We start from the raw sequence: 26516 nt of genomic DNA on the forward strand, positions 1-26516 counted from the left end.
CAGGTAAGCCTTATTATAGGCTTACCTGTAGGTAAAAGTCAAAAAAGTGGGTTTACAACCACTTAAGGACCACTACCAGTGGCGGCTGGTGCTCAAAATTTTTGGGGTGGGCGCAAACAAAACGAAAAAACAAAAAAAAAAAAAAAACATTTGCGGCCTCACTGTGCCCAAACGCAGCCACTGTGCCCATCGCATGCAGCCACTGTGCCCATCAATTGTCACCACTGTGCCCATCAATTGTCACCACTGACAAGTGTATCTGATCGGAACGCCCTTCTGAAAGGAGCCTAAGAGCGTATCCTATACTAATAAGTAAATACAAATTATACTCCATGCAGGGGTCTCTAACTGTCGGCCCTCCAGCTGTTGCGAAACTACAAGTCCCATGAGGCATTGCAAGGCTGACAGTTACAGGCATGACTCCCACAGGCAGAGGCATGATGGGACTTGTAGTTTTGCAACAGCTGGGAGGGCCACCAGTTTGAGACCCATGCGTTATTAATACTGTAGAAGAAAAAAATCTGATACATTGAAAAAAACGATAAAAAAAAAACGATAAAGAAAAACGATAAAAAAAATGAATAGAGTTAAAACCCAACTCAACCCCATAGAACACCTTTGGGATGAATTGGAGCAGAGACTGCGAACCAGGCTTTCTCTGACCCCACAAACGCGCTCCTGGAAGAATGGTTAAACATTCCCATAGACACTCTTAAACCTTGTGGACAGTCTTCCTAGAAGAGTTAGAAGCTATTATAGCTGCAAAGGGTGGGCCAAGTCAATATTGGACCCTACAGACTAAAACGGCAATGCCATTAATATTCATGTGCGTCAGGCGTCCCAATATCGAAAAAAACAAAAGAAAAGAAAAAATCTCTAAAAAAGGTCCCTAACTCACATTCAAACTCCAACAGTCACCATCTGTGCTTCTGGAGAGGGAAAAACAAATTTCCGGTCTGTATTTAAAGGGTATGCAATTCCAAATTGTATTTTTACACAAGTTTGAATTGTTTTTTGGGATATCTGTTGGAGTTTTTACTTGTTGTCCATGCTAGTAAAAGCACTGCCAGTTTCAGGCTGACAACGCCAAGCCACTGCCATCCCATCAACGGTAGTACCATCAGCCCACCGCATGCACTGCAGTTGGCTGTCAGATGCCCTGCCCAATAGGCAGCCCTAACTGCCAATGGAACAGCACAAAGTAGGCTGTACACTGCCAGGGGGATATTTAAAAAAAATATAAAAAAGGGAGGAAGAGGGACGACGCCAGTATGCATTGAGACAATGTAAAACCTAAACCTACTAGAAAATACATTTAGGGGACACCAGCACTAGTGTTACATCCGTAGGCTCCCAATGGAACAGAGAAAACCGTTACAAAAGCAGCACCAGAAAACATGGTCGCAATGGGGAGTGTGGAGTCACCCGAATCCTGTGCCGTAAATGGCGGCTCCCCCACGAACTACATAATCGCGGATCCAGCCAGTCCCACAGCAGACTTGGAAGAAAGAAAGATCGGGTGAAGATGGAAGCAGCCTTCAGCAGTGACACCGCAGCGCTGGATGGCTTAGTTTTCAGGTAAGTTTCACCTAATGTGCTAGTATTTAATGCATACTAGCACATTATGACATTACCTTTCAAGTTAGGAAAAAAATAAAAAAAAGACACAATCATTTCTTTTTTTCTTCAGCGAGTGAGTGAGTGAGAAACTTGTAAAGCGCAACACATGCGAACTGAATCACCTCTGGGTGCTGTATCCAATTAATGGGTAAGGAACCCCTTGACCTCAGCCATCTATTCCCTCACATGTAAAATTAATCATAGCAGCAGTTTAGCTGCTTTTACAGCCAGTGGGAGGGGGACATTCCCCCCCCCCCCCCCCCCACTTCTCCTGTGCGACCAGGGGAATTAATCTGCCGGTGGTGGCAGTTTACCATAGAGCTGGCTGTGGACCAGATGGTCCCTGACCATTTCTATGACCCTCAGAGGCCAGAAGCGACGTCATGTCACTTTCAGAGCCAGACTCCAAAAACATGCTGGTAGGTAAATTGGATCTCGTCCAAATTGGCCCAGTATATATGTATATATGTGTGTATGACTGTGTGTCCCTAGCGTGTCATGATCCTACGGGGTAAAAATGACCGCACCAGCCAAGTAGATACTGGCTGGAAAAAAGCGCCCAGAGGCGATTCAGTTCGCATGCGTTGCGCTATACAAGTCATTCATTCATTCATTCATTCATTCAGGAGATGTAAACATTGCCTTTTTTAGCTGGAAAGCCTGAGATCTTTTTTTTTTTTTTTTTAAATCAGGCTTTGCAGCATAGGCAGATCTGGAGACTTTAACGCCAGATCTTTCTGTAAAGAGGACCTGTCATGCCCTATTCCTATTACAAGGGAGGTTTAAATTTCAAGAGATGTCATTTAAAAAAAAAAATTCTAAGGAATGTAAACCTCCCTTGTAATAGGAATAGGGCATGACAGGTCCTCTTTACAGAGATCTGGGCTCAAAGACTCTAGATCTGCCTATGCTGTAAAGCCTGATCAAAAAAAAAGAAAGTTACATTTACAGATGAGTAAATATTGTTTTTTATTCGTGAAAGTGTTTTCCCCCCAAAAAATATCACGTCTGAAAAATTGCTGCACAAATACCATGTGACATAAAAAATTTCAACGACTATTTTATTCCCTAGGGTCTTTGCTACCTTAAAAAAAAAACAAAAAAACACACACACACACACTATAGTCTCCCTACAAGAACCACAGCCTGACCTGACAGTGTAGGGGATAGAAGGGTAGAAAGCTTTAAAAAAAAAAAAAAAAAAAAAAAAAAAAGAAGAAGATACATAATCTTTGTATACTTATAAGATAAAATGGTCAAACGTACGAAGAAAAGGCTCGGCACGTGTCCCACCTTCGCTGCGGTACCTCCAATGGGCTGCTCCCAGCTCTCAGCAACACATCTGAGTGGTTAGAAGAGGAAGAACTGGATGACTTGGCTTCAGCTCCTGGTGGGTAATGCAAATGCTCCTCTGCAGTCCTGTTCCACATTGCTGCGTGTGGGGAGGAGGTGTGCGTCTTCTTCCTGCCACGTAGAAGAGGAAAGGCAAAATTAAACCAAAAAATGCCAAAGCGCCTAAAAACCGCTCCAGTGTGAAAGGGGTCTTAGCGGCGCTTTACCAGCGTTTTTCAGGCGCTGGCAGTGTGAAAGGGCTCTGAAAGCACTCAGGCTTTCACATTGGGATTGCAGATGAGACTTCTTTCAGGCGCTTTACAGGCATTTTTTAACGCCAAAGCGCCTGAAAAATGCCTGAAAAACACCCCAGTGTGAAAGGGGCCACAGTGTAATGGAGAGAATCTATTTTTTTTTTTTTGTTCAACCAGCTTGTTGGAAAAAAAAAAAAAAAGGAATATAGGTATACAGTGTAATCTCACCAGACTGCATGGCTCTGTGCTCCGAAGGTCATGAGGTCTACAGCTTCATAGTTATGATTTCCAAAGGCACTGGGGGAGTCCTCCGTAATGACAGAAAAGTCACTGCTCAGGCTGGTGTTACTGCCACGATCCCGGGGTTCTGGAGAAGGAGGTACAAACACATGTCAGCTGAACACAACCTAAAAAACCACCGGCACAATGTTTGAGAATTAACAGGGACCCTCCTAAACAGGATGCTGGAAACCAATCTTTAATCCCAAAAATGTATGTAAACCCCCCAACAATGAACCTATTCCCTTATGTGGCTTGGTAAATCGTAGGAGGGCTTTGCTACATCTTTTTCAAATTCAAAATCCGCCTGATCTTTCCACAAAACGTTGCAAATCTAGTAAGCTGATGGCTTCCAGTATTCTGTGCTTGTGTTTAGGGCCGAAACAACTAATCGATTAATTTCATAATCAATTATCATTTTCAATTATCAATTATCACTTTCCGACCAGCCGTCGAGGTTGGCTGCCCTGCGCGAGAGCACGTAATACGTCGGCTCTCGCACAGGCCACTCCCGCCCCCGACTCCCGTGCCCGGCGGACGCGATCGCCGCCGGGCACACTCGATCGCTCGTTACAGAGCGGGGACCGGGAGCTTGCAACTCCCGGTCCTGTCAGGGGGAGAAATGCCTGACCGTCTGTTCATACAATGTATGAACAGCGATCAGTCATTTCCCCTAGTGAGGCCACCCCCCCTACAGTTAGAACACACCCAGGGAACATACTTAACCCCTTCCCCGCCCCCTAGTGCTAACCCTTTCACTGCCAGTGGCATTTTTATAGTAATCCAATGCATTTTTATAGCACTGATCGCTATAAAAATGCCAATGGTCCCAAAAATGTGTCAAAAGCGTCCGCCATAATGTCGCAGTACTGAAACAAAACAAAAAATAAATAAAAAAATCGCTGATCGCCGCCATTGCTAGTAAAAAAAAAAACATTAATAAAAATGCTATAAAAATACCCCCTATTTTGTAAACGCTATAACTTTTGCGCAAACCGATCAAACGCTTATTGCGATATTTTTTTACGGAAAATATGTAGACGAATAGGTATCGGCCTAAACTGAGGAAAAATGTTTTTTTATATATTTTTAGGGGATATTTATTATAGCAAAAAGTAAAAAATATTAATTTTTTTCAACATCGTCGCTCTATTTTTGTTTATAGCGCAAAAAACTAAAAACGCAGAGGTGATCAAATACCACCAAAAGAAAGCTCTATTTGTGGGGAAAAAAAGGATGTCAATTTTGTTTGGGAGCCACGTCGCAAAACGGAGGACTGCCTTAACGTAAAGGAAGTTATTTAGGGAATTTTTTATTTTTTTACCTTTACAACCCCTTTAATTCAAACAAAGCGGGCATAAACTGGACATAACGTGCAGTTTTATATGTAGCGATGTTGCTACTACACTGTTCATTAGGAAAGCATTGACAGCACAAAACATAATATAAAAATAAACAGCTAGATTGGAGCAATACAGATTCTCAAAGCACATACTTAGCGCACAGAAGTCTTCCAACAATAAACCTGGATCCCGAGGCTGTGAGCTTTTCCGCCTGCATCAAAGAACACAAATGGTCCAGAAATTATAGTCCAATAGAAAATAAGCCCAGAATTTGGTTTTGCACAGAGCAAACTTTATTATATATTTTAACATTGCTGAACTTTAGGACGTTTGTACAAAATATCCTTGAAGTGATCCCCTCACACTGCAAGGGTTAAATGCTTGTTAAAACGGTTGAAAACCCCTTACATATATTCAGTGAAGTGACTGGCATCAGGTGATACACCGAGATGAAAAAAAAAACAAAAAAACCTTCCTATGCAAGTTGTACCCGTTTATCTGCAGCCTTCTCTTCTCAATAGCTGTTCAAAGTCCGGAATTTATAAAGCTTGTCTGAGCTTTTTTTTTATTAAAAGCCAGCAGCTACACTTTTTGTAGCTGCTGACTTTTAATAAACTTAAAAAATGGGTGGAAAACCCCTTTAAGGTGGGTGAACATTTAGCATGAGAATACATCTAGGATACACAGCCCATATTCTTTAACAGCTACAAGCCCTTGTAAAGGGGGAAAAAAAAAAAAAGCCTAAAATGAATGTCTGCAAAGTAGACAGACAGAATAGTGTAATGATTCTGTTAAAAAACAAGCAAATACCTATTAAATTCCTTCATCTATATCACCTCCGGCATTCTAGTTTCTGTTCTCTCATTCACTTCCTGGTTTGCGGCGCTCGTTCATGTAAGAACTACATTTCCCAGTATGAATTGCGGCACGCCCAGTAATTCACACCTCCTTGAAGTCTCTAACACGTAGAGAGCGTCCTGCCGCACAGATGTAGTTCCCAGGAGGGGGCGAGCACGTTACTCACCACCGCAGTAAAGCCTCCCGTCATGGTGGTGAGTAAAATCAGACAAGCAGGAAGTGAACAGAACAGAGAAGAAATAGAGCAACTTCTGAGCAAAAACTAACAATGAGGAAGTGAAAAGAGGAATGTCTGCAGGTAAAGGATGTTTATTATGAAAAAAAAATGTTTCCCTTTACAACCCCTTTAAATCTACGCATTACCAATCACTTGGCAGCCTGAGTACACCCAATTTCTATGCCTTTGGATCTGCTAGCTAAAGGTTCCCAAGCTCACCTAAAGCCCAACCAAACACTGCCACATTCCCCATTAATTGCATATGGCATTTCTCATAATGTAGCCTGCTGCTGAACAACAGTGGACTATGCCTACGTAATTATGTACAGAAATCGCCAGCGAGCATATAGACAGAAAATGGCTGCATGAGATCAGCAACACTTTGACACAAAGTACAAAAACTTTTAATAAAGGTTTAAAAAAAAAAAAAAAAGGCAATTGTCGTTATACACATCACTTTAGAAAACAAAAAGGTCATTCAGTTAGGTCCCTTTCACATTGAGGCGTTTTTCATGCGGTACAGCGCTAAAAATAGCGCATGAAAAAAATAATGCCCTGCAGGCTTCAATGTGAAAGCCCAAAGGCTTTCACACTGAAGCGGTGCGGTAGCAGGACCGCTCCAAAAGTTCTGCTAGCCACATCTTTGGAGCGGTATAGGAGCGGGGTGTTTACCGCTCCTATACCGCGCCTTCCAATTGAAATCAATGGGAAACCGCGGTAATACCGCCCGCATTGCGCCTCTGCAGAGGCGCATTGCGGGCGGTATTAACCCTTTTTCGGCCGCTAGCGGGGGTTAATACCGCACCGCTAGCGCCCGAATATCATGGTAAATACGACGGTATAGCTGTGCTACAAATAGCGCAGCTATACCGTCACCGCGGCTCCACTGCCCAATGTGAAAGCAGCCTTAAAGGGGTTGTAACGGTACAATATTTATTTCCTAAATAGCTTCCTTTACCTTAGTGCAGTCCTCCTTCACTTACCTCATCCTTTGATTTTGCTTTTAAATGTCCTTATTTCTTCTGAGAAATCCTCACTTCCTGTTCTTCTGTCTAACTCCACACAGTAATGCAAGGCTTTCTCCCTGGTGTGGAGTGTCTTGCTCGCCCCCTCCCTTGGACTACAGGTGAGTCAGGACGCTCTCTACGTTGCAGATAAAGAAAGGAGCTGTGTGTTAGTGAGCGTCCTGACACTCCTGTAGTCCAAGGGAGGGGGCGAGCACGACACTCCACACCAGGGAGAAAGCCTCACATTACTATGTGGAGTTACAGACAGAAGAACAGGAAGTGAGGATTTCTCAGAAGAAATAAGGACATTTAAAAGCAAAATGGAAGGATGAGGTAAGTGAAGGAGGACTGCACTAAGGTAAAGGAAGCTATTTAGGGGAAAAAAAAATGTAAAAAAAAAAATTATACCTTTACAGCCCCTTTAAATCGCTCAAAAATTCAATACGCGTTTTAAACAATTCTAGTAGAGAAGCCTACAAGAAGCACAGTAGAAATGGAGAATAGTTAACAATAGTTAATCCATTTTTCCTCAGCTGTAGGTAATGTAACGGCTCAAAACAGATGACATATCCCTGAAAAGGGAAGACATTCTTAGACTGTCGGGCTATTTAAAGAAAGCTGTGCCAGCCCCGTGTTTGTTATACAAGTGCCCAGCTTGCACATTTAGTTTGGAAATTGGACCGCTTCTTACGGTGCCTCTGCACACACACACCTCCATATGAGGCTGGTCCCAGGCTGGGAACTATTCCAGCAGAGAATAAATTAAACAAACTGGGTCAGGACACTGGGGGTTTGATGGCCTCCATCGATATCCCCAAGCCGGATCCGCTAACGAGGTCAGATGCTGCTTTTTCTATACTTTGCTGGGCGCAAGCTTACCGCGATTTCCTCCCCGACGAGGAGAACTCGTCCGAAGTGATGTGCTTCAGAAAATTGAAGCAGAAAAAGAAGATCTGGGTGAGAGAAATGGGAGCAATTACTAAGAGCTAAGCAGAACAGAAAATTTGACTGCATATACCTGAAAATATTCACAGACCATAGAGATGTGAAAAGGTTTTGGTGATCATTGTGCATATAGATTCAGGGCCAAGTATTAGAAATTAAGTACTTTGTCATCCTAGGCATTACAACATGGGTTTTATGGCCGATCCCCAAAATTAAACATCAAATACAAAATTCAGTAGATAAAATTTGAAATGCGCAAACAAGACTGAGTTTCACAGGAAGCGCGTGCAAGTACAGGGAGAAGAGTGGGCGGACGTTCATGCAAGCGAGGAAGGAGAAGATTGATAAGATGAAAGAGCGCACAATGCAAATCGAGGCAGGAACAGAGCAAGGAAAAAAAGTGAGAGTGTGTGCAGGGGAAGAAGAGTGAGTGAAGGCGAGAAGGAAGAGAGCACACAAGCGTGCAAGTACAGGGAGAAGAGAGAGTGTGTGTGTGCGCGCGCGCGCAGGGAGAAGAGCATGCAATCGAGGAAAGAAAAAAAAAAAAAAAAAAAAGAAGGAGGGAGAAAGTACAGGGAGAAGAACATGCAAGTGAAGAAGTGCTTGCAAGAGAGGAAGGAAAAAAGGGGGGGAGTTGAGGAAGAAGGGAAACCAGAGCGAGCGAAGAGAGAGAAGGAAGGAAGAAAGAGCGAAGGGAGGAAGGAAGAGCGAGCGAAGAGAGAAGGAAGGAAGGAGCGAGAAGGAAGGAAGGAAGAGCAAGCAAAGAGAAGGAAGGAAGGAAGGAAGAAGCGAGCGAAGAAAGAGAAGGAAGAAGCGAGCGAAGAGAGAGAAGGAAGAAGCGAGCGAAGAGAGAGAAGGAAGAAGCGAGCGAAGAGAGAGAAGGAAGGAAGGAGCGAAGAGAGAGAAGGAAGGAAGGAGCCAAGAGAGAGAAGGAAGGAAGGAGCGAAGAGAGAGAAGGAAGGAAGGAAGGAGCGAAGAGAGAGAAGGAAGGAAGGAAGGAGCGAAGAGAGAGAAGGAAGGAAGGAAGGAGCGAAGAGAGAGAAGGAAGGAAGGAAGGAGCGAAGAGAGAGAAGGAAGGAAGGAAGGAGCGAAGAGAGAGAAGGAAGGAAGGAAGGAGCGAAGAGAGAGAAGGAAGGAGCGAAGAGAGAGAAGGAAGGAAGGAAGGAAGGAAGGAAGGAAGGAAGGAAGGAAGGAAGGAAGAAAGAAAGAAAGAAAGAAAGAAAGAAAGAAAGAAAGAAAGAAAGAAAGGAGCAAGCAAAGAGAAGGAAGCAAGGAAGGAAGAGCTAGCGAAGAGAGAGAGAGAGGGAAGGAAGGAAGGAAAGAAGGAAGGAAGGTAGAGTGAGCGAAGAGAGAAGGAAGGAAGGAAGGAAGGAAGGAAGGAAGGAAGGAAGGAAGAGAAAGCAAAGAGAAGGGAGGAAGCAAGGTAGGAAGAGCGAGCGAAGAGAAGGCAGGGCGAGCAAAGAGAAGGAAGAAAGGAAGGAAGAAAAGGAAGAAAGAAAGAAAGAAAGAAAGAAAGAAAGAAAGAAAGAAAGAAAGAAAGAAAGAGCAAGCAAAGAAGGAAGGAAGGAAGGAAGGAAGGAAGGAAGAGCAAGCAAAGAGAAGGAAGGAAGAGCAAGCAAAGAGAAGGAAGGAAGAGCAAGCAAAGAGAAGGAAGGAAGAGCAAGCAAAGAGAGAAGGAAGAAAGGAAGCAGCAAAGAGAGAGAAGGAAGGAAGGAAGAGCAAGCAAAGAGAAGGAAGAAAGGAAGGAAGGAAGGAAGGAAGAGCGAGCGAAGGAATGAAGGAAGGAAGGAAGGGCAGGCGAGTGAAGAGAGAAAGAAGGAAGGGCGAGCATGCAAGGGTGCAAATGAAGAGAAAAGAGCAGCTGTGCATGCAAGTACAGGGAGAAGAGCATGGAAGGAAGAAGTGCATACAATCAAGGAAGGAGAAAAAAAGTAAGTGCTGCGGAAGAAGGGAATGAAGAGTGAGTGAAGAAGGAAGTGCACACAAGCATGCAAGTACAGGAAGAAGAGCATGCAAAAAGATGAGAGCATAAATGCAAGGATGGAAAATTGGGGGGAGTAAAAAAAATGAGAAGTGAGAAGGGGGAAGAAGAGAGTGAAGAGCATGCAAGGAACGAAGAAGATAGCATACGCATGTGGGGGGAGGAGAGTAGGAAGAACACAGCGCAAGCTAGAACAGGGAAAGTAAGAGCACAAGTGATTTTCTTTACCTCTTCACCTTTGCTAAGACGATCAACCAACATATGCCTATTAGAGTGAAAAAAAAAAAAACAGGGAGGGGAGGTTATGCAATTGGTAATGGCCATTATCATTGCAGTACTTGCCCATCATTAATAATAAATGCTCGCACAGCGTAGGACACAGCCACTTCAGTGAACATAACCGGTCACTCTGCTGAAGTGTCAGAGAACACATTCTAGGTTACAATATTCATATGCTGAACTGCGCCAAGATTCTATAAAAAGGTGGGTGTTAAACTTTCATGATCTTTGAAATTAAGTAAAATGTCAAATATGGGAACTGTTCGTGTGAATATTTTAATTTTATTTTTTCTTCCACATAAAAAACAAAATGTGTTTTTGATATACTGGTCCATTAACAGCCATCCAGTGTAAGTTGTACTTTTTAATTCACAACTGCAATTATGAAAAATTCAAGGCCAAGACTTACCCGAAGAGGAACCAATCATAGGCTATAGTCAGGTAAAGGATCTCCGCAGGCTCCAGGGAGCTATGAACCATGCCGTCCTGCAAGAGAAACATTACAAAATTCCTTTCTTTAAGCTCCGCTTGGTGAGGTTGTGCCAGCTTTAGGCTAGCTTGTATGAGTGGAGGTTATGGGTACAACTCAGAGGGTCAGCACAGGGCTTACAGATGTACATACAAATGCAACTGTATGCAATTTGCATCTGTCAGCATGGTGCCTACATTGGCAGTACCGTTTTCCACTTATAATAAACTGTGCTACACAATTGGCAAGTTGGTGCGCAACCCCCCCCCCCCCAACCCCCTAAATACATGCCTGAGCCTTATTTAGCTCCAGCGATATGCACAAGAGCAGAGGCTCTCGGCTCTCTCCCTCCTCACTGGCTCAGATACAGCAGTTTTTATGATCACTTTAATTTTAAAGTGGTTGATAACCCTTACCAGCCCACTTTTACCTACAGATAAGCCTAGATTGAGGCTTACCTGTAGGTGCAAGAAATATCTCCTAAACCTACACGGTTTAGGAGATATTTACACTAGAAACTTGCGCCGATGTCAATGACGCAGGCGCACTTTAGAAACGGGAATCGTGCTGTTTCTAAAGGAGGATGTTCTGTGACTGGCGGCTCCCGTGTGCATGCGCGAGAGTGACGTCATCGCGGCTTCAACAAATCACAGCGCCGGAGCCGCGATACCCCAAAGTCACTCCAGGAGAGATGGCGGCGACGGAGGAGGGGGAACGGGGACCGCTGAGGGGGCTTCGATCTCGGGGGAAGTAATTCGTAATGAGCTAGTATGCTATGCTATGGACAATAATAATATTATAATAAAATGGCATTAATCTATCCCCTATTTTGTAGACGCTATAACTTTTGCGCAAACCAATCAATATACACTTGAGATTTTTTTTACCAAACATATGTAGAAGAATACAGATCAGCCTAAACTAAGGAAGACATTTGTTTTGTTTTAATTTGGGGGATATTTATTATAGTAAAAAAGTAAATAGTTTTAAAAATTGTCACTCTTTTTGTTTATAGCGCAAAAAATTATATATATATATATATATATATATATATATATATATATATATATATATATATATTTTTTTTATTTATTTATTTATTTATTATATATATCTATCTCTATCTCTATCTCCACATATTTCGCAGAGGTGATAAAATACCACCAAAAGAAAGCTCTGTTTGTGGGAAAAAAAAGGACGTAATGTTTGTACAATATCACACGACCACGCAATTGTCAGTTAAAACTATGCAGTGCCATATCGCAAAAAATGGCCTGGTCATTAAGGGGGGCCAAATCTTCAGGGGCTGGAGTGGTTAATTACCCCGTCCCCAAACATAAACCTACAGCAGATAGCTTAAAGGCCATATTAGGTTCAAATAAATCGCTACTATTACATTATTCCACTCCCTAACACACAGCCTTTGATATAGATCAATGTGAAATTGCGGCTTTCTTTGCTTCTTTTATTAATTAGGTTAGCAAAGCTTAACCCATTAGCTGAGAGAGCACCTCGTAAAAGGCATGAATTATGCAAAACCTGCCGGCATAAAAAAATAAAAAGAGAATTTTTTCCATAGAAATGCCAGGCTTCGGACAGCAGAATGAAACAATTTGATCGTTTTAAGTAGTGTGTAAAGGATTGCTTTTCATATTATGGTCAAATATTTATTGTTAAAGAATCCTCAGTCAGAATTCTCAATTAGAACGCTCACATACTTTTACCTAAATAGGAATATATGAATGAATGTCAAAAGGTTACCGGTGAGATAAAGTTTGTTTAATTTTCAAAAACATGCCCGCCATTAATAAGAAATCGGACCTTGTTCTTTGAACTCAACTTTTCAAAAGGATCCCATTGTTTGATGAATTATTAAGACAGGAGTTTTACAAGCACTTTCCTTGAACAAAGACAGAGGATGGAAAAAAAATGGAGGAGGAGGAGAAGAGGAAATAGGTCTGCAAAGTGGAGAAAGAAAGAACAAACAAAAAGTTTGAAGGTTTTCAGCAGTAGTTTGGTCAAGTCAGTGGCCCAGATTCACAAAGGAGATACGACGGCGTATCTCTGCACCTGATTCTTAGAATCAGTTACGCATAGATTTCTATTAGATCCGACAGGCGCAAGTCTCTTACGCCGTCGGATCGTAACTGCATATTTACGCTGGCCGCTAGGGGCGTGTACGCTGATTTACACGTCTACGCCCGGCCGACTCAGATACGCCGTTTACGTTAGGCTTTTCCCGGCGTAAAGTTACCCCTGCTATATGAGGCGTACCAATGTTAAATATGGCCGTCGTTCCCGCGCCGAAATTTGAAAATTTTACGTCGTTTGCGTAAGTCGTCCGTGAATGGGGCTGGACATTATTTATGTTCACGTTGAAACCAATATGTCCTTGCGGCGTATTTGGAGCAATGCACACTGGGATATGTCCACGGACGGCGCATGCGCCGTTCGTGAAAAACGTCAATCACGTCGGGTCACAAGTTATTTGCATAAAACACGCCCCCCCCTGTTCCACATTTGAATTAGGCGGGCTTACGCCGGGCGATTTACGCTACGCCGCCGCAACTTACGGAGCAAGTGCTTTGAGAGTACTGCACTTGCCCGTCTAAGTTGCGGAGGCGTAACGTAAATAGGATACGCTACGCCGGAACAAAGATACGCCGCTGTACGAGAATCTGGCCCAGTATCTTCTTTCAGCGGTTATTAAATGCCACTGCATTCGAAGGCTCAAGGTGAACCACTAAATACAGAAAACACATATAAGAGCGGTTTTACCTGCCTCAGGATTTGTATTTCTGATCACCTGGTTCTGTGATTTACACAGCCCTGTTTGGCACGGAAGGAGACCTGACTCTTCTGTAGGTCAGTAACCATTTCAGGTCTCCTCCCCTCCCCCAGCCTGTGACTAGTCTAGACAGCAATAGAAGAAGCAGCAGACCGATTAGCTCATCTCTCCCATCACTTTTTGCTCCTTGCAGCGCACCACAACTGAATGCTGCTTCTCCCACTCCCAGTCAAAGCTTTGCTGTACAGGGACTGCAAGAGGCTGATATCAAGTCGAGTTCAAGTACTTATTGTGCTTGCATAAAAATCGAGCCCAGGTCGTGCATTCAAGTCCGAATAGACCTTTAAGGCAGAAGCAGCACAGTGATGAGCTCATTACTTTGTGACCCTGCTTTCTTCCCCCCCCCCCAGTCACCAACCCTTTGTACTGCCTCCTCCACTCCAGCCAGGGCTCAAGTCCTGCAGGAACGGAGTTCCTGCACTTTTTTCACAGCAGGAACGCAGTTCCCTTTGCAGGACTAGAGCAGCCGAGCCGCCCGAGCCAATCCTTCACTAAGCGACGATACTCCGCTCGAGTCACTGTCAGGGGCAGGCGAACCTTAGTAATCCTTTATGTTACTGGCCGCTTCCTGTATATGGATTCATCGGGTAGTGTGTGGGTATTCCGTCACTTCCTCGATGCCGCAATGTCTACTGGGAGCTTTTGTCATTGTTCCCAGGAGACATTGCAGAGGTCTGCCGCGAGTTATAGCAGGATTTAGAAAGAACTTGCTTACTCCTGGGAACAATGACAAAAGCTCCCGGGAGACATTGCGGCATCGAGGAAGTGACGGAATACCCGCACACTACCCGATGAATCCATATACAGGAAGCGGCCAGTAACATAAAGGATTACTAATGTACAGTGGATCGAAAAAAAACCATGCGGTTTAGTAATTATGCATATGAGCGTATCATTTTTATATTTCTTGGGTTCCCACACTTTTTTCCCCCCAGGACTTGACCCCTGACTCCAGCCCTGTGGTACAAGAACTGCAAGAGGCTAATATGGGGGTCTTATTTAGGTACATACACGGCTTGCACTTAAAAAATACATTAAGGGCTTGTAGAGCTACATTGCCCTGCGCAGCACCACACTTGTATGGAGTGAGCAGGTCACACAAAAAACAATTGTCTTCTAATGTCCTGTTCACTCTGTGTGTGTGCAAAAAGATGCAGCTCAGACATAGTGTGAATAAGCCCCTAAAGATATATTATAATTGCAGTGCTGCAATAAAGTGCTTTTTTTCTTTTCAATCTGCCAAGGGTTGAACTTTATAGAATGAACGATCAGTCTATCAGGGAGCCTCAGGTTTTAGAGATCCTGGAGTGCTCAAGAAGGCATTGCAATAATGTGCAGGCTCCGGAAGCTGCCTGCTTTCCATTTCTATCAAAGCTTTTTTTTTTTTTTTTTTTTAGAACAAAATTATCCTTATCCCCTGCCTGGCATTGAAATGTACTTACCGCCCACAGTGACAGCCTCAAGAGGGAAACAAACAGCGGCGTGCGATCCCACCCAGAGATGCAGTGCACCAACAACCCGCTGCTATCTATGGAGAAAGTGAAGGACACAAAACTAATTGCATCAAGATTTATATACGGTACCGAAAGCAGACAAAGAAAAAACCCACAAACTTAGTAGAAATGCAGCCCAATTAGAAAATCATCATGATTCTTGTGCATCTCATGGTTTACTTGTGCTGTCTAAAAAAGTCAAAATACAATTTTTTTTGTTAGAATGTACACGGGTGCAGACAAATAAACGTCAAAATAATGTGATCTAAATATATCTTTGCATTTCTAAAAAGCAGAGCAGAACTTAAAGTGGAGTTCCACCCACCTTTTCATCTGCCCACCAGCCGCCTCAGAACTGACCAAACCCCCCCCCCCCCCCCAAAAAAATAAAAACAGTATTGGGCGTTTTTCGTTCCCCCCATACCTTGTTTCTAGGGCTCATTATTTCTCCCCGCTTCCTCCCTCCGCGGTGACGTACTTAATTTCCTGCGGCGCACAGGCTCCTGGGAGATGTGGTTCATGATTTCCCAGGAGTCAGTGGGCATTGCCACCTCTTGACTGATTAGCCTAGTTGCCATAACCGGGCACTTCCTCTGATGTCGCCCGATGTGATAGCAACAAGAGACATTTCCTGCACTGTGCCCTGTGTTTAATGTGTGAGATCGGGAGATTCATGCTGGGTAGTCAGCAGCACCTTATCCAAAAAAAAATGCCCACAAGCAAGATGGAAGCACTCAAAAAGGCAAAGGTTTGTTTAAGACAAAATAAATAAAAATACATCAGAGGTTTTACTGACAAAATCATTTATAAAAGGACATTTAAAAAGTGGGTGGAACTCCGCTCCGGAACTCATATGTTATAGACTAGAGAACATTTAGCAGGCACTATATGTGCCTGAGTAACCCCCCCCCCCCCAAAAAAAAAAAAACACTTGAATCCAGTGCTTGTCCTGGGCCCGGCATGCTTAGGTACAGCCTCAGTTTTATATATGCACTATGAGATCTAAGGCACTACTGCCTCTGACTGCTAGACTTCATGATGCCACTACTGCTCACCATTTTCCTTGCTGGAGTCCCTGACGCGAGGAAAGAAAGACCTGCCTCTACCAAGATGGCTGCCTCCACAGAAATGTTAAGCCAGTAATTGAGAAGAATCTATTAGCTGCTGAGAAACCACAGGAAGTGGTAGGGGATAGTCCTTTATCCTCTTATCCAGTTTCCCTTAAGGCTGCATTCACACCTGAGCGTAGCGTTTTCCGCGTTTTTACCGCGATATTTTGCGGCGTTTTGCCGATATTTTTACCGCAATTTTGGACAGGTCTAGGGTCACCAATGTTAAAAGCAGAAAAACGCCCAAATCTGCCTAAAAAAAGTCCCAGAACTTTTTGAACTTCTGGCTTCAGGCGTTTTGTAGTGGACATGTGAACCATCTCCATAGAGAATAATAGATTTTTTTCCCCTCCAGCGTTTTGTAGCTTCAGGCTTCAAGCTGCAAAACGCTCAGGTGTGAATGGGGTCTCAGTGTAACTAAACCCACTACAGTAAAAAATCATACAACAAAAGGAAATAAAAGGCCACATATGCTCAGACCAGGGCAGTCCCAAGAAAAAAATGCCCCTGGGACTTTAGAGGAGTAGTGCCACACAAAGTAAATTTGTAAAAAATGTATAAAATAAACCACTGTACAAATGTTATTTCCCATTATATTTAAAATCAAAAACAGATTTGACATTGTATGTCATAATAAAAACATATCACAATATACATATCTTCCTGGCAGAGGTGCATAAACAAGATACAAGAGCACTTAAATTAATGCATTTCTAAAGCTGTAATCTACGAGTTTCGTGGAACATTGTCCGCTTCCTCAGGAGACATGCTTGTTGTGCTCACCCAAGGGCTAATCACCTACATTGTGTAAAAAAGGCAGTTTAATCCTTCTTCCACTGCTCCCCAATTTATCTGCCGATAGTACAGAGCCTTGGGGGTATTCTGTACATGCTCAGCTTGGTGTGTATTACTAGGAGTTTTTTTTTTTTCTTGGGGTGCGATGTGATCAACACAGGGCCAATCATCACTGTTCAGACAGAGGGTCATGGGTCCTGCAGCCTCATAGGACAGTAAGATTGAAAACCCCTCCTACAAGCTTTAAACCAGACACTGACAGGCGTTATAAGACCAGGGTAGGGACAAGGAGTGGGCAGAAAGGACAGCCGCCCTGGGCACTGTGGTAAGTGAGGTGAGGGCGCGCCACAAGGATATTGAGGGGGGGGGTTGGAAATTTGTGCTGGAAGGGGAAATTTTGGTCAAGACACAAATGTACTAAAACTATAACAAACATCTGTAAAGGTGCTTACCATCTCCATTAATTATATGAAGAAGAAGCCTCAGATAGTTCTGTGTCTGCTTCACCAAGTCCCAACTCTGCAATAGAAATCAGCCAAAATAATGTCATCCAAATACAAGTATACATATAGTCTCTTTAATCTGGAGACTGTACCTTAAAGTGTCACCAAACCCACATCATAAAAACAACCCCCAAAAATACCATCAATAAATAGTGCATTACATGCTGTATATACTCAGTCAATATTAGATTTGTTTGCTGTATTCTGCAAAAAACCTGATGTATTGAGCTGCTCTCTATCGCCCGCTTCTGTCCAGGTCACCCAATTCAGCTATTGATTTTGCAGCTGTGGTGACAACTTTTTGTTTTAGCCGCCATTACTAATGAAGGAAACCTGAGTCTGTATATTGGGAACGAAGTGCCTGGAGAAGGAGAGTTTTGACATATCGCTTCACACGTGTTAGAGAAAAATGTCTCTTTCTCTCTCTTCACCCACATTTAACACGGAGGCAGCACCCAAGAGCCGATTTCAAAATTCGGCTGGAGCGAAGGCACCACTGGACCCCTGGACAGGCAAGTGTAGCTGCTGACTTAATTTTTGCTGCAGGGGCCTGGAGCTCCTCCAAAGAAAAGGTGAAGGCCCCAGACAAACCAGTACCCCCCTCATGTCTGCTCAATGGACACAAATCACGATGCCCAACCTTGACCTTTTTCAAAAAAGTAGCAATGGCTGCCATATTTTAGGCTCCGTTCACATCTAGGCATTTTTCTGCTCCAAGCCCGAGCTCTAAAAACATCCAACAAGACAAATCCCATTAATTTCAATGGCCCCTGTTCACATCTGAGCATTCTGTCACCTAAAGCGCCTGTTGCTCAAAAAAAGTACATGAGCTTCTTTTTTGGCAGATTACAGGAGTTTTAATTCTTTTACATTGGTGACCCTTTGAACTTCAAAAATGCCTGTACAGAACAACAAGCGTTACTGGGGAGCAGAGTGGCTGATATTTCGAAACATACTAGACAACTAATCTCCTTCATATTTATTGCCGCAAAAATAACAATAGCTAGGAATTGGAAGACCGTAGCCCTCCCATTTGACCAATTTAAGCGTAAACTTACCTGGTTGATGCTAAATGAAAGGTTGTCAGCGTTGTCTCAAGACAAGATGGAATTATTCAATAAAGTGTGGGACCCATGGATTTCGTACCTTACCAATGACCCCAATAGGCTCACACCTTAATATAGTCCTAGTTGGCCTTACAGGTGCAGGACTGAGACCCCCCCCCCCTTGTTCCCCCCTCCCTTTCTCTCAGGTACTCTTTTATCTTTTTCTTGACTTTCCATTGTTTGTCTGTCCATCTGCTCTTTTATCTACCTACTCAACTAGTAGGTAATGTTAGAATGGTTTGCTGTTAGCTTAGACTGACGGGCTCCGGGCTTGCTCGGCCTGGGGGATTTGCTCCTCTCCCCTACTCATTTGGGTGGGGGGGGAGGGATGCCCCTAGTGTCGGGAGGGCCCCTGCAGGGGCGGCGGGTGTCACGGGTGATAACTGACCCCAGGGGACACTAATTCGAACTGCTCAAGTTTGTTTATTGCTGGGCCTGCCCTAAGGTTGTGCCTTATAATGCCTGTATTTGCCACTTGGGCCGCGGTATGCTGCTCCTGCGGGATCACGGTCATATTGTTAAACACATTTTGTGAATGTAAAGTATGATCTTGTGTACTTGAAAAATCTTTAATAAACACCATTGAAACCAAAAATGCCTGTACAAAAATGCTGCAAAAACGCACCAAAAAAAATGACTGTAAAATAGCAACACAAAGATGTGAACTGCAGGTTCCCTTTACAGTATAATTTTCAATAATAAAAGCACAATAACTAAAAAGATAGAGGGAAATGTAAAGCTCAGCTGTGAATTAAAAATGTCACCACTTATTATTCACAATCCTCACAAGAACTCATATGTGCCGATTAGAGTCCTTCACCTAAAATGTTCTGATTTTTTATAAAAAAAATAAAATCAGGCTGTTTAAATGAATTATACACAGCAACCCTGAATGATACTCTGAAATACATGAAAACCCAATAATTCTCTGCTGCTTGAGCTCTCCAAATAAATCAGCGCTTCCCTGCAGCCCGCCTGCTGGGCTCTGTCCTAATTCTAAATGACAGAAGGAGTCCCGAGTTCTGGGTGTCACAGGACTACGCATGAAGGATACTACAATAACCACCCTTTATCAGACAAGCTGGAAAGGCATAACCCTTCTCAGACAACTAGGAGCCGTTTAATGGAGTCCTGCCTTAAAGGGTCACTCCAGCCCTTTTTTTTCTGGATAGAGGAAGGTTAGAACACCGGTCAGGTTCAATTACCATTGGTGTCACTGGGGGGAGATTTTGCCTCACTTTTTTGCACCAAAATGACAGGGGAACAGATCAGAAGGATGAAACTCTCCAATAGAGAGAAAGTCCCCCCTGTATTACTATGCCCTTTTTGGAGAGATGAAGTGGATTTTTACCCAATTACTTTGCTTCTCTGCATTCCGCCCAACCTCTGCTGCACAGATATTTATATATTTTGTTTACGGTGTTTATTACGTTTTGGCCTGCGCCACCTAGACAAATGACGTCAGTGCTCTCGGCGACTCCTGGGATGCGACATTCATATCCCAGGAGGCACCAGAAGCCCCACTGGGTCCAGCAACACGTCATCAGTAGGTTGTGCCAGAGCAGCCTCCTGATCACATCGCAAAAGGGATATGGCGGTTCAGGGCACGGCGGTGGCTGCCGAGAACAGAATCTCTGCACAACAATGCTGGATCCTCCGTGTGAGTGAGGATCTTTGTTGTGGTCATCTCAGGAAAGAAAAAATCCTAACCAGGAAACTATCTGGATGGAGTCTGCATGTTTTCCCTGGGCTTGTATGGGTTTTCTTCCTGTACTCAGCTTCCTCCCACACAATGACATGCTGGTACATTAACAGGCTCCCATCTAAATTGGCCCTAGTAGGTGTATGTATGCACGGTAGGAACCCAAGGTTGTAAACCCCTTAAAGACAGGGACAGATACAAGTGAATAATATGTAAAGCACTACGTAAATTGTCAATGCTTTAAATTGTTCTAACAAAACTCAACACAGGTTGGTAGATTCCATACCATGGGTTATACTGCCACCTGCAGCAGGATTTGGACATAAAAGGTTACAAGGGGCCAGTTCACTATAGGCTATAACCCACCTCCTCCAATGCATGTTCAGCTCAGTTTAGTGTCTTAAGGAGGCAGGATTTGGACCACTGAGATTTCCTCAGTCTAGTAGGTGCTGGATAAATCATGTTTGATATCTGAAATATAGAAATCTCTCCAGTCAGCAGACAAGAGCTCTGCTATAGTCCTGCATTGACACACCTGGGCAACAAGGAGCCCTGCTACAAGTGTCATGGCAGATAACCAAATTTGTGCATTACTTACAGTACAGACCAAAAGTTTGGACACACCTTCTCATTCAAAGAGTTTTCTTTATTTTCATGACTATGAAAATTGTAGATTCACACTGAAGGCATCAAAACTATGAAGTAACACATGTGGAATTATACATAACAAAAAAGTGTGAAACAACTGAAAATATATTTCATATTCTAGGTTCTTCAAAGTAGCCACCTTTTGCAGCAGACACATCTCTAGAACTGGTAAGAGGAGACTGTGTGAATCAGGCCTTCATGGTAGAATATCTGCTAGGAAACCACTGCTAAAGAAAGGCAACAAGCAGAAGAGACTTGTTTGGGCTAAAGAACACAAGGGATGGACATTAGACCAGTGGAAATCTGTGCTTTGGTCTGATGAGTCCAAACTTGAGATCTTTGGTTCCAACCCCCGTGTCTTTGTGCGACGCAGAAAAGGTGAACGGATGGACTCTACATGCCTGGTTCCCACTGTGAAGCATGGAGGAGGTGGTGTGATGGTGTGGGGGTGCTTTGCTGGTGACACTGTTGGGGATTTATTCAAAATTGAAGGCATACTGAACCAGCATGGCTACCACAGCATCTTGCAGCGGCATGCTATTCCATCCGGTTTGCGTTTAGTTGGACCATAATTTATTTTTCAACAGGACAATGACCCCCAAACACACCTCCAGGCTGTGTAAGGGCTATTTGACCAAGAAGGAGAGTGATGGGGTGCTGCGCCAGGGGACTACCTCTTGAGAATGCCAAGAGTGTGCAAAGCAGTAATCAAAGCAAAAGGTGGCTACTTTGAAGAACCTAGAATATGAAATATATTTTCAGTTGTTTCACACTTTTTTGTTATGTATAATTCCACATGTGTTAATTCATAGTTGTGATGCCTTCAGTGTGAATCTACAATTTTCATAGTCATGAAAATAAAGAAAACTCTTTGAATGAGAAGGTGTGTCCAAACTTTTGGTCTGTACTGTATCTGTTCCAGGTACACATGATGTAGATTTCATATTTCTCAAATGCCCTCAAGACGTGCTGGTACCCACGAGTACAATATTGACCAGCAGCGGTGCTTCAGTGTCCAAATCCTTCTGCAGGTGGCTGTAAGACCCATGGTATAAAACCTACAGAGCAGTGTCCAAGGAACAATAGGTAGAAGGGCTTTTGCCATATCCCCATTGCAAACATTTCCGCTCATCTGCCCCAGATAAGGGATGCAAGGAAAAATGCCTCCAATGATAACACACCAATAAAACCTGCTGGAGGTTCCAACACTCCCCCCACTCTGTTTAACTCAAAAAACCCTAAAAGCAGTATGGCATTTTCTCTCCCCACTTTTTGTACTTGCCTAGGTGGATGCAGCATCGGTCCAATGCTGCATCTGTCCCCCGCTGCCTCTGCACTGAGAACCAAGCGATTGAACGCTCGGTTCTCTCACCTCCCTGAGCAGAGAGCTGCTGACTGTAGCTCTCTGCTCTGCCACCCCCCCCCCCCCCCATGCTCACAGGAGCGCTGAGCTGTGGAGGGGCAAGGAAAAGCCATCTCAGTCTCTCAGCGTCTTGCTGAGAGGCTGAGACAGGCATCAGTCCAGGCGCCTGGTGGATCAAGGCTTTGCCGGGATGACGCCATGCCTGGACCGATTCCAGTGACGTCAGCGGAGAGCAGACTTCAGACTGCTCCCTGCTGAAAATGGGTCACAGGAGTGCAAAACGAATTTTACTCCTGGACTCATAGTAGAAGTCCAGCCAAATGAGCTCAGGCTGGACATCTCCTTTAAATCTGTCAGCAGGAAAGAGCAGGGTACCAGTGCCACCATTTTTTAGCCTGGTTCCTCCTTGTAACAAGTTTAATTGCATTTTCAGATCTACGATTTCTATTTTGAACCTCTACTACAAGGAAGAAGAAAAAAAAAAAAGTTGGAATTTTTTGCTTTGCACATGAAACATAAAGTCTTAACGATTGCCAAGTGCCATCTGACAGCAGAACATGAAAGAGGCAGGCGGTACGGCAAAGCACACCGAACATGCGGATTGAGAGGGTTAATGAAAATACAAGAACAGACGCTCCCAGGAGGCCGAGTGAGCCACCTGTGAAATGAGCCTCAATTAGGCCTGTCACAGCAAAACCCATTAATTTAACCTGCCTGCAGCGCTACCTGCAGTGTGCTGACCCATTTTCCCAAGCTCGTCACATGCAGAGTCCCGCATTCTGGAATATCCCAGAGGCTGCACGAGAGGAGGAAACCTGTCCAATCCGGACACAAAGCTTTATTTAAGGAGATCGACCACCGACTGTGCCTTCCTTCATCCCTTTGTCTGCCAAGACGCAGCACAGCCAAGCCTCCGGGGAAAATAAAAGGGCAACCGACAGTGCAGACACAGAGTCTGGGAGGAGAGAGGGGAGTGCAAGGACCCGTCAAAGCGCGAACGCGGTGTGTGTTCTGCTGATTTTTTTTTATTGCACAACACTTAATACAAAACGCTTGGGAATGTCAACAACTATTGATTTACCTGGTATTCCCTCCAATCGATATTTAAGTTCCTCATTAAGCAGGGAGGAATATTCAAGGGAGCATCAACGTGATCCTGGAAAACAAGACCGGTTACAAATGTCACTTATCAGATTGCTACCCATGAACAAAAATGTAACAGCTTGCAGCTTACCCCTTTTTTTTTTGCATTTAATGTAAATTGTGGCATATTTCCCTGCTTTGTACAGCAGTCCATAGTAATGACTAGCTGTACAGGGGTATAACCTCAGTAACAGAAGAAAACCTGCACATGTATAAATCCGTATGCCCCTGGTAGCAGACGGTCTGTGTACAGGGTTATACACCCGTACAGAATTATGCAGGTGCCATCATATAGCCAGACAGGGCTACTATACACAGCAGCTACATCTCTGGGAGAGGAAACGTAGCTGTAGGGCCCTTTCACACAGGCTGTCCAATCAGGTCCACCTGTCATTTTTCAGGCAGACCTGATCAGAAACTCTAGTCTTCTCTAAGGAGCAAGCGGATGTCACAGACACCTGCTGCCATCGGATCCCACCAGCAAAAAACAAAAAAAAAAAAAAAAAACAGACGGATGGTGATCCTATTTTCCATTTGTCCACCGAATCAGATGACAACGGGCAGGTGGTCCATTTCGATTCGATTTCACCATAGAGGAGAGCGAGACTGTGTCCGCATCTGCTCTGCATAGCAGAGGGGACACAGAACTGTCACCCACCTGTTCAGCAGTGATCACTGGAGCGATCCCCAGCTGAACAAGCAGACTTCGTTAGACAGAGGCGCCTGTGTAAAAGGGGCCTCAGGCCTCATACTGGTGTACTACAGCATACACCCATGTGAGGGTCATGTTTGCCCATAAAGGGATGCATAGCTCTTGCATCCTTGTGGAGGCAGTCCCAAGCATGTCAATAGGGACACAGCAGCTACACAGACGCATACATTGATCCCAACTTGATAGCACTGGCACACTGTTCGCACCAGGGCCATGCACCCACACGGCTGTTAAATTTGGAGCAGCGGCTGTGTCCCAAATGACATGAATAGAAAGGCCTGCACAGGGATGCTAGAAAACTTATGTATATCTTTGAGTGCAAGCATGGCCCTTATATAGGTGTAAACTATAGTAAGCCCATGTAAATGAAAATTGCTGCAAACAGGCGGCAATAAATCAACAACAGAGAGCTTAAAACAAACCTTTTGTGTTTCTATTACACATTTTAAATTAGGTGTCGGCTGGACTAGCAAGATTTATTCTATTACCATGTATTAAATCAAAACCCTTGATTATCAAACCTATGGTGACCCATGGAGATAACTTTCAAATCTGGTGAAGCTGGCATATTCAGCAGAAACCAGACCTACCTGCTTCCAGTTAAAAACAAGGCCTTCTGCAGCATAGTCCCGATCCTTGTAATCTTTAAAAAATTCACAGCCTGAAAAGAATAAAAAAACACAAATAAAATAAAAAAAAAGCTATGCAAAAGTGCATGCACGCACAAGAATACTCATTTTACACTCACAGACAGATGCAGCATCAATCCAATGCTGCATCTGTCCCCCGCCGGCTCTGCAGTGAGAATTAAGCAAACTCCACTGATTGCTCAACTCTCCCCTCTGAGCATGTCAGTCATCAGCTCTCTGCTCTCCCCTCCATCACTCACTGGAGCGCTGGGCTGTGGAGGGGGCGTAAGCTGCCGGCTCAGGCTCTCAGCAAATCACCAGGTGTTGGCACAGGCATCTGGGTGGCCATACCTCTCCTTTAAAAGACCAACCTGAGGAAAATGTAAAATTATCCCTTGCGATGGAGCAGTGTCTGCACTGCATGGGTGAATTGCTTGTTTTGTCTAGGGCAGTGGTTCTCACCCTCAGGCCTCAAGTACCCCCAATGGGCCATGTTTTCAGGTTTTCCTTTACTTTGCACAGATGTTTTAAATCAATATCAATGACACAGCATTGATAAGAGCCATCTTATCTAAGGGAAGTTCCCAAAACATGGCCTGTTGGGGGTACTTGAGGACTGAAGTGGAGAACCCCTGGTATAGAGGAGAAGAGAAAAACTTTACCTGATCCTCCACTCCCGGGCAGATAGTCCACCTCTTGAGCACGGGGGAGTGCTCTCTTGACGTCAACACGTCACAAGGCAGAGCGATGGACACTGCATTGAGCTTGAAGACATCAGCACCCTAGGCTGCTAAAGAGTAGGGGAGAAGATCTTGCCGGGAACAGTCCAACAGGGAGGAGTAGAGGATCGGGTATTAATCTTTGATCGTTCCCCTAAACGTGAACAAGCAATTAACCCTTGCAGTGGGCTTGAAGGAATAAAAAAAAACACACACACACACACACACACACACTACATATAAAAATTACAAAACTAGATTTAGGAAATTAAAAATTCTTTACCTGGATAGGGGATAGACAGAAGCGTGAAGTCTGCATACCGTTGGGCTTTATCCACTTTTTCTGAGGACGTGACACTAGGCACAAAAAAAACGCACAAACATTCAAAGTTTATTGGTGGTATAACTGTAAATGTACATAGTTAAATTCTTAGGGCCATATTCTGAGTAAGGATACGATGGAGTATCTCAGGATACTCCATCGTATCTCTCTTTTTTGGCCCGTGTATCTATGCGAGTGATTCTTAGAATCATTTTCGCATAGATACACTTAAGATCCGCCATGTGTAAGTCACTTACACTGTCGGATCTTAAATGTAATTACTCCGCCCGCCGCTAGATGGCGTTTACGTTCAGGTCTCATTTGTTTATGCAAATGAGCCCGATACGCCGATTACCGAACGAATTTGCGTTGCGTAACCGTCGCCAACGTCGTTTGCTTAAGCGTAAACTTACCCCTGCTATATGAGGGGTAAGTTTACGCAAGACCCACGTAGGCCATGTGAAGTATGGCGTCGGGTCCGCGTCGTGTTTTCCGTCGGCTACGTCGTTTCCCCAAGTCGTTCTTGAATACGACTTTACGTCAATGACGCACACGTCGGCGTCATTGACGTTTTACGCCGAGAATGCGCATGCGCACTGGGCTATTTTCAGCCCGGCGCATTCGCAGTTCGTTAGAAGCCGCCCCCTTGGAGATACGCGTGGCTACGCCGGGCCATTTACACTCCACCGCCCCAAACTACGGAGCAAGTGTTTGGGGAATACAGCACTTGCTCCTGTAGGTTGGGGCGGCGTAGTGTAAATGGCTTACGCGCCGCCCGCGGGAAATCTAGGAGAATATGGCCCTTAGTGTATTACTAAATAATAAAAAAAAAAAAATTCT

General features: G+C 44.1%; 1 protein-coding gene across 4 annotated transcripts in view; it reads right to left on the reverse strand.

Moving 5' to 3' along the window:
- Positions 1-26516, reverse strand: part of MTMR14 (myotubularin related protein 14) — an 82541-nt gene that overhangs the window by 17925 nt on the left and 38100 nt on the right. For 2 of the 4 annotated variants that reach the window (XM_040359039.1, XM_040359037.1), the window contains exons 7-17: positions 25638-25711; positions 24597-24667; positions 23233-23307; positions 17282-17348; positions 14875-14960; positions 10525-10601; positions 10065-10101; positions 7790-7863; positions 4981-5039; positions 3435-3573; positions 2914-3084 (exon numbers count right to left, since the gene is read on the reverse strand). In XM_040359039.1, the coding sequence (XP_040214973.1) occupies positions 2914-3084; positions 3435-3573; positions 4981-5039; positions 7790-7863; positions 10065-10101; positions 10525-10601; positions 14875-14960; positions 17282-17348; positions 23233-23307; positions 24597-24667; positions 25638-25711 (930 nt within the window). Of the gene's footprint in view, positions 1-2886; positions 3085-3434; positions 3574-4980; positions 5040-7789; positions 7864-10064; positions 10102-10524; positions 10602-14874; positions 14961-17281; positions 17349-23232; positions 23308-24596; positions 24668-25637; positions 25712-26516 lie in introns of all 4 variants that reach the window. The other 2 variants (XM_040359038.1, XM_040359036.1) reach the window with 1 other exon arrangement.

This window comes from Rana temporaria, chromosome 7 (genome assembly GCF_905171775.1).
Source record: "Rana temporaria chromosome 7, aRanTem1.1, whole genome shotgun sequence".
NCBI lineage: Eukaryota > Metazoa > Chordata > Amphibia > Anura > Ranidae > Rana > Rana temporaria.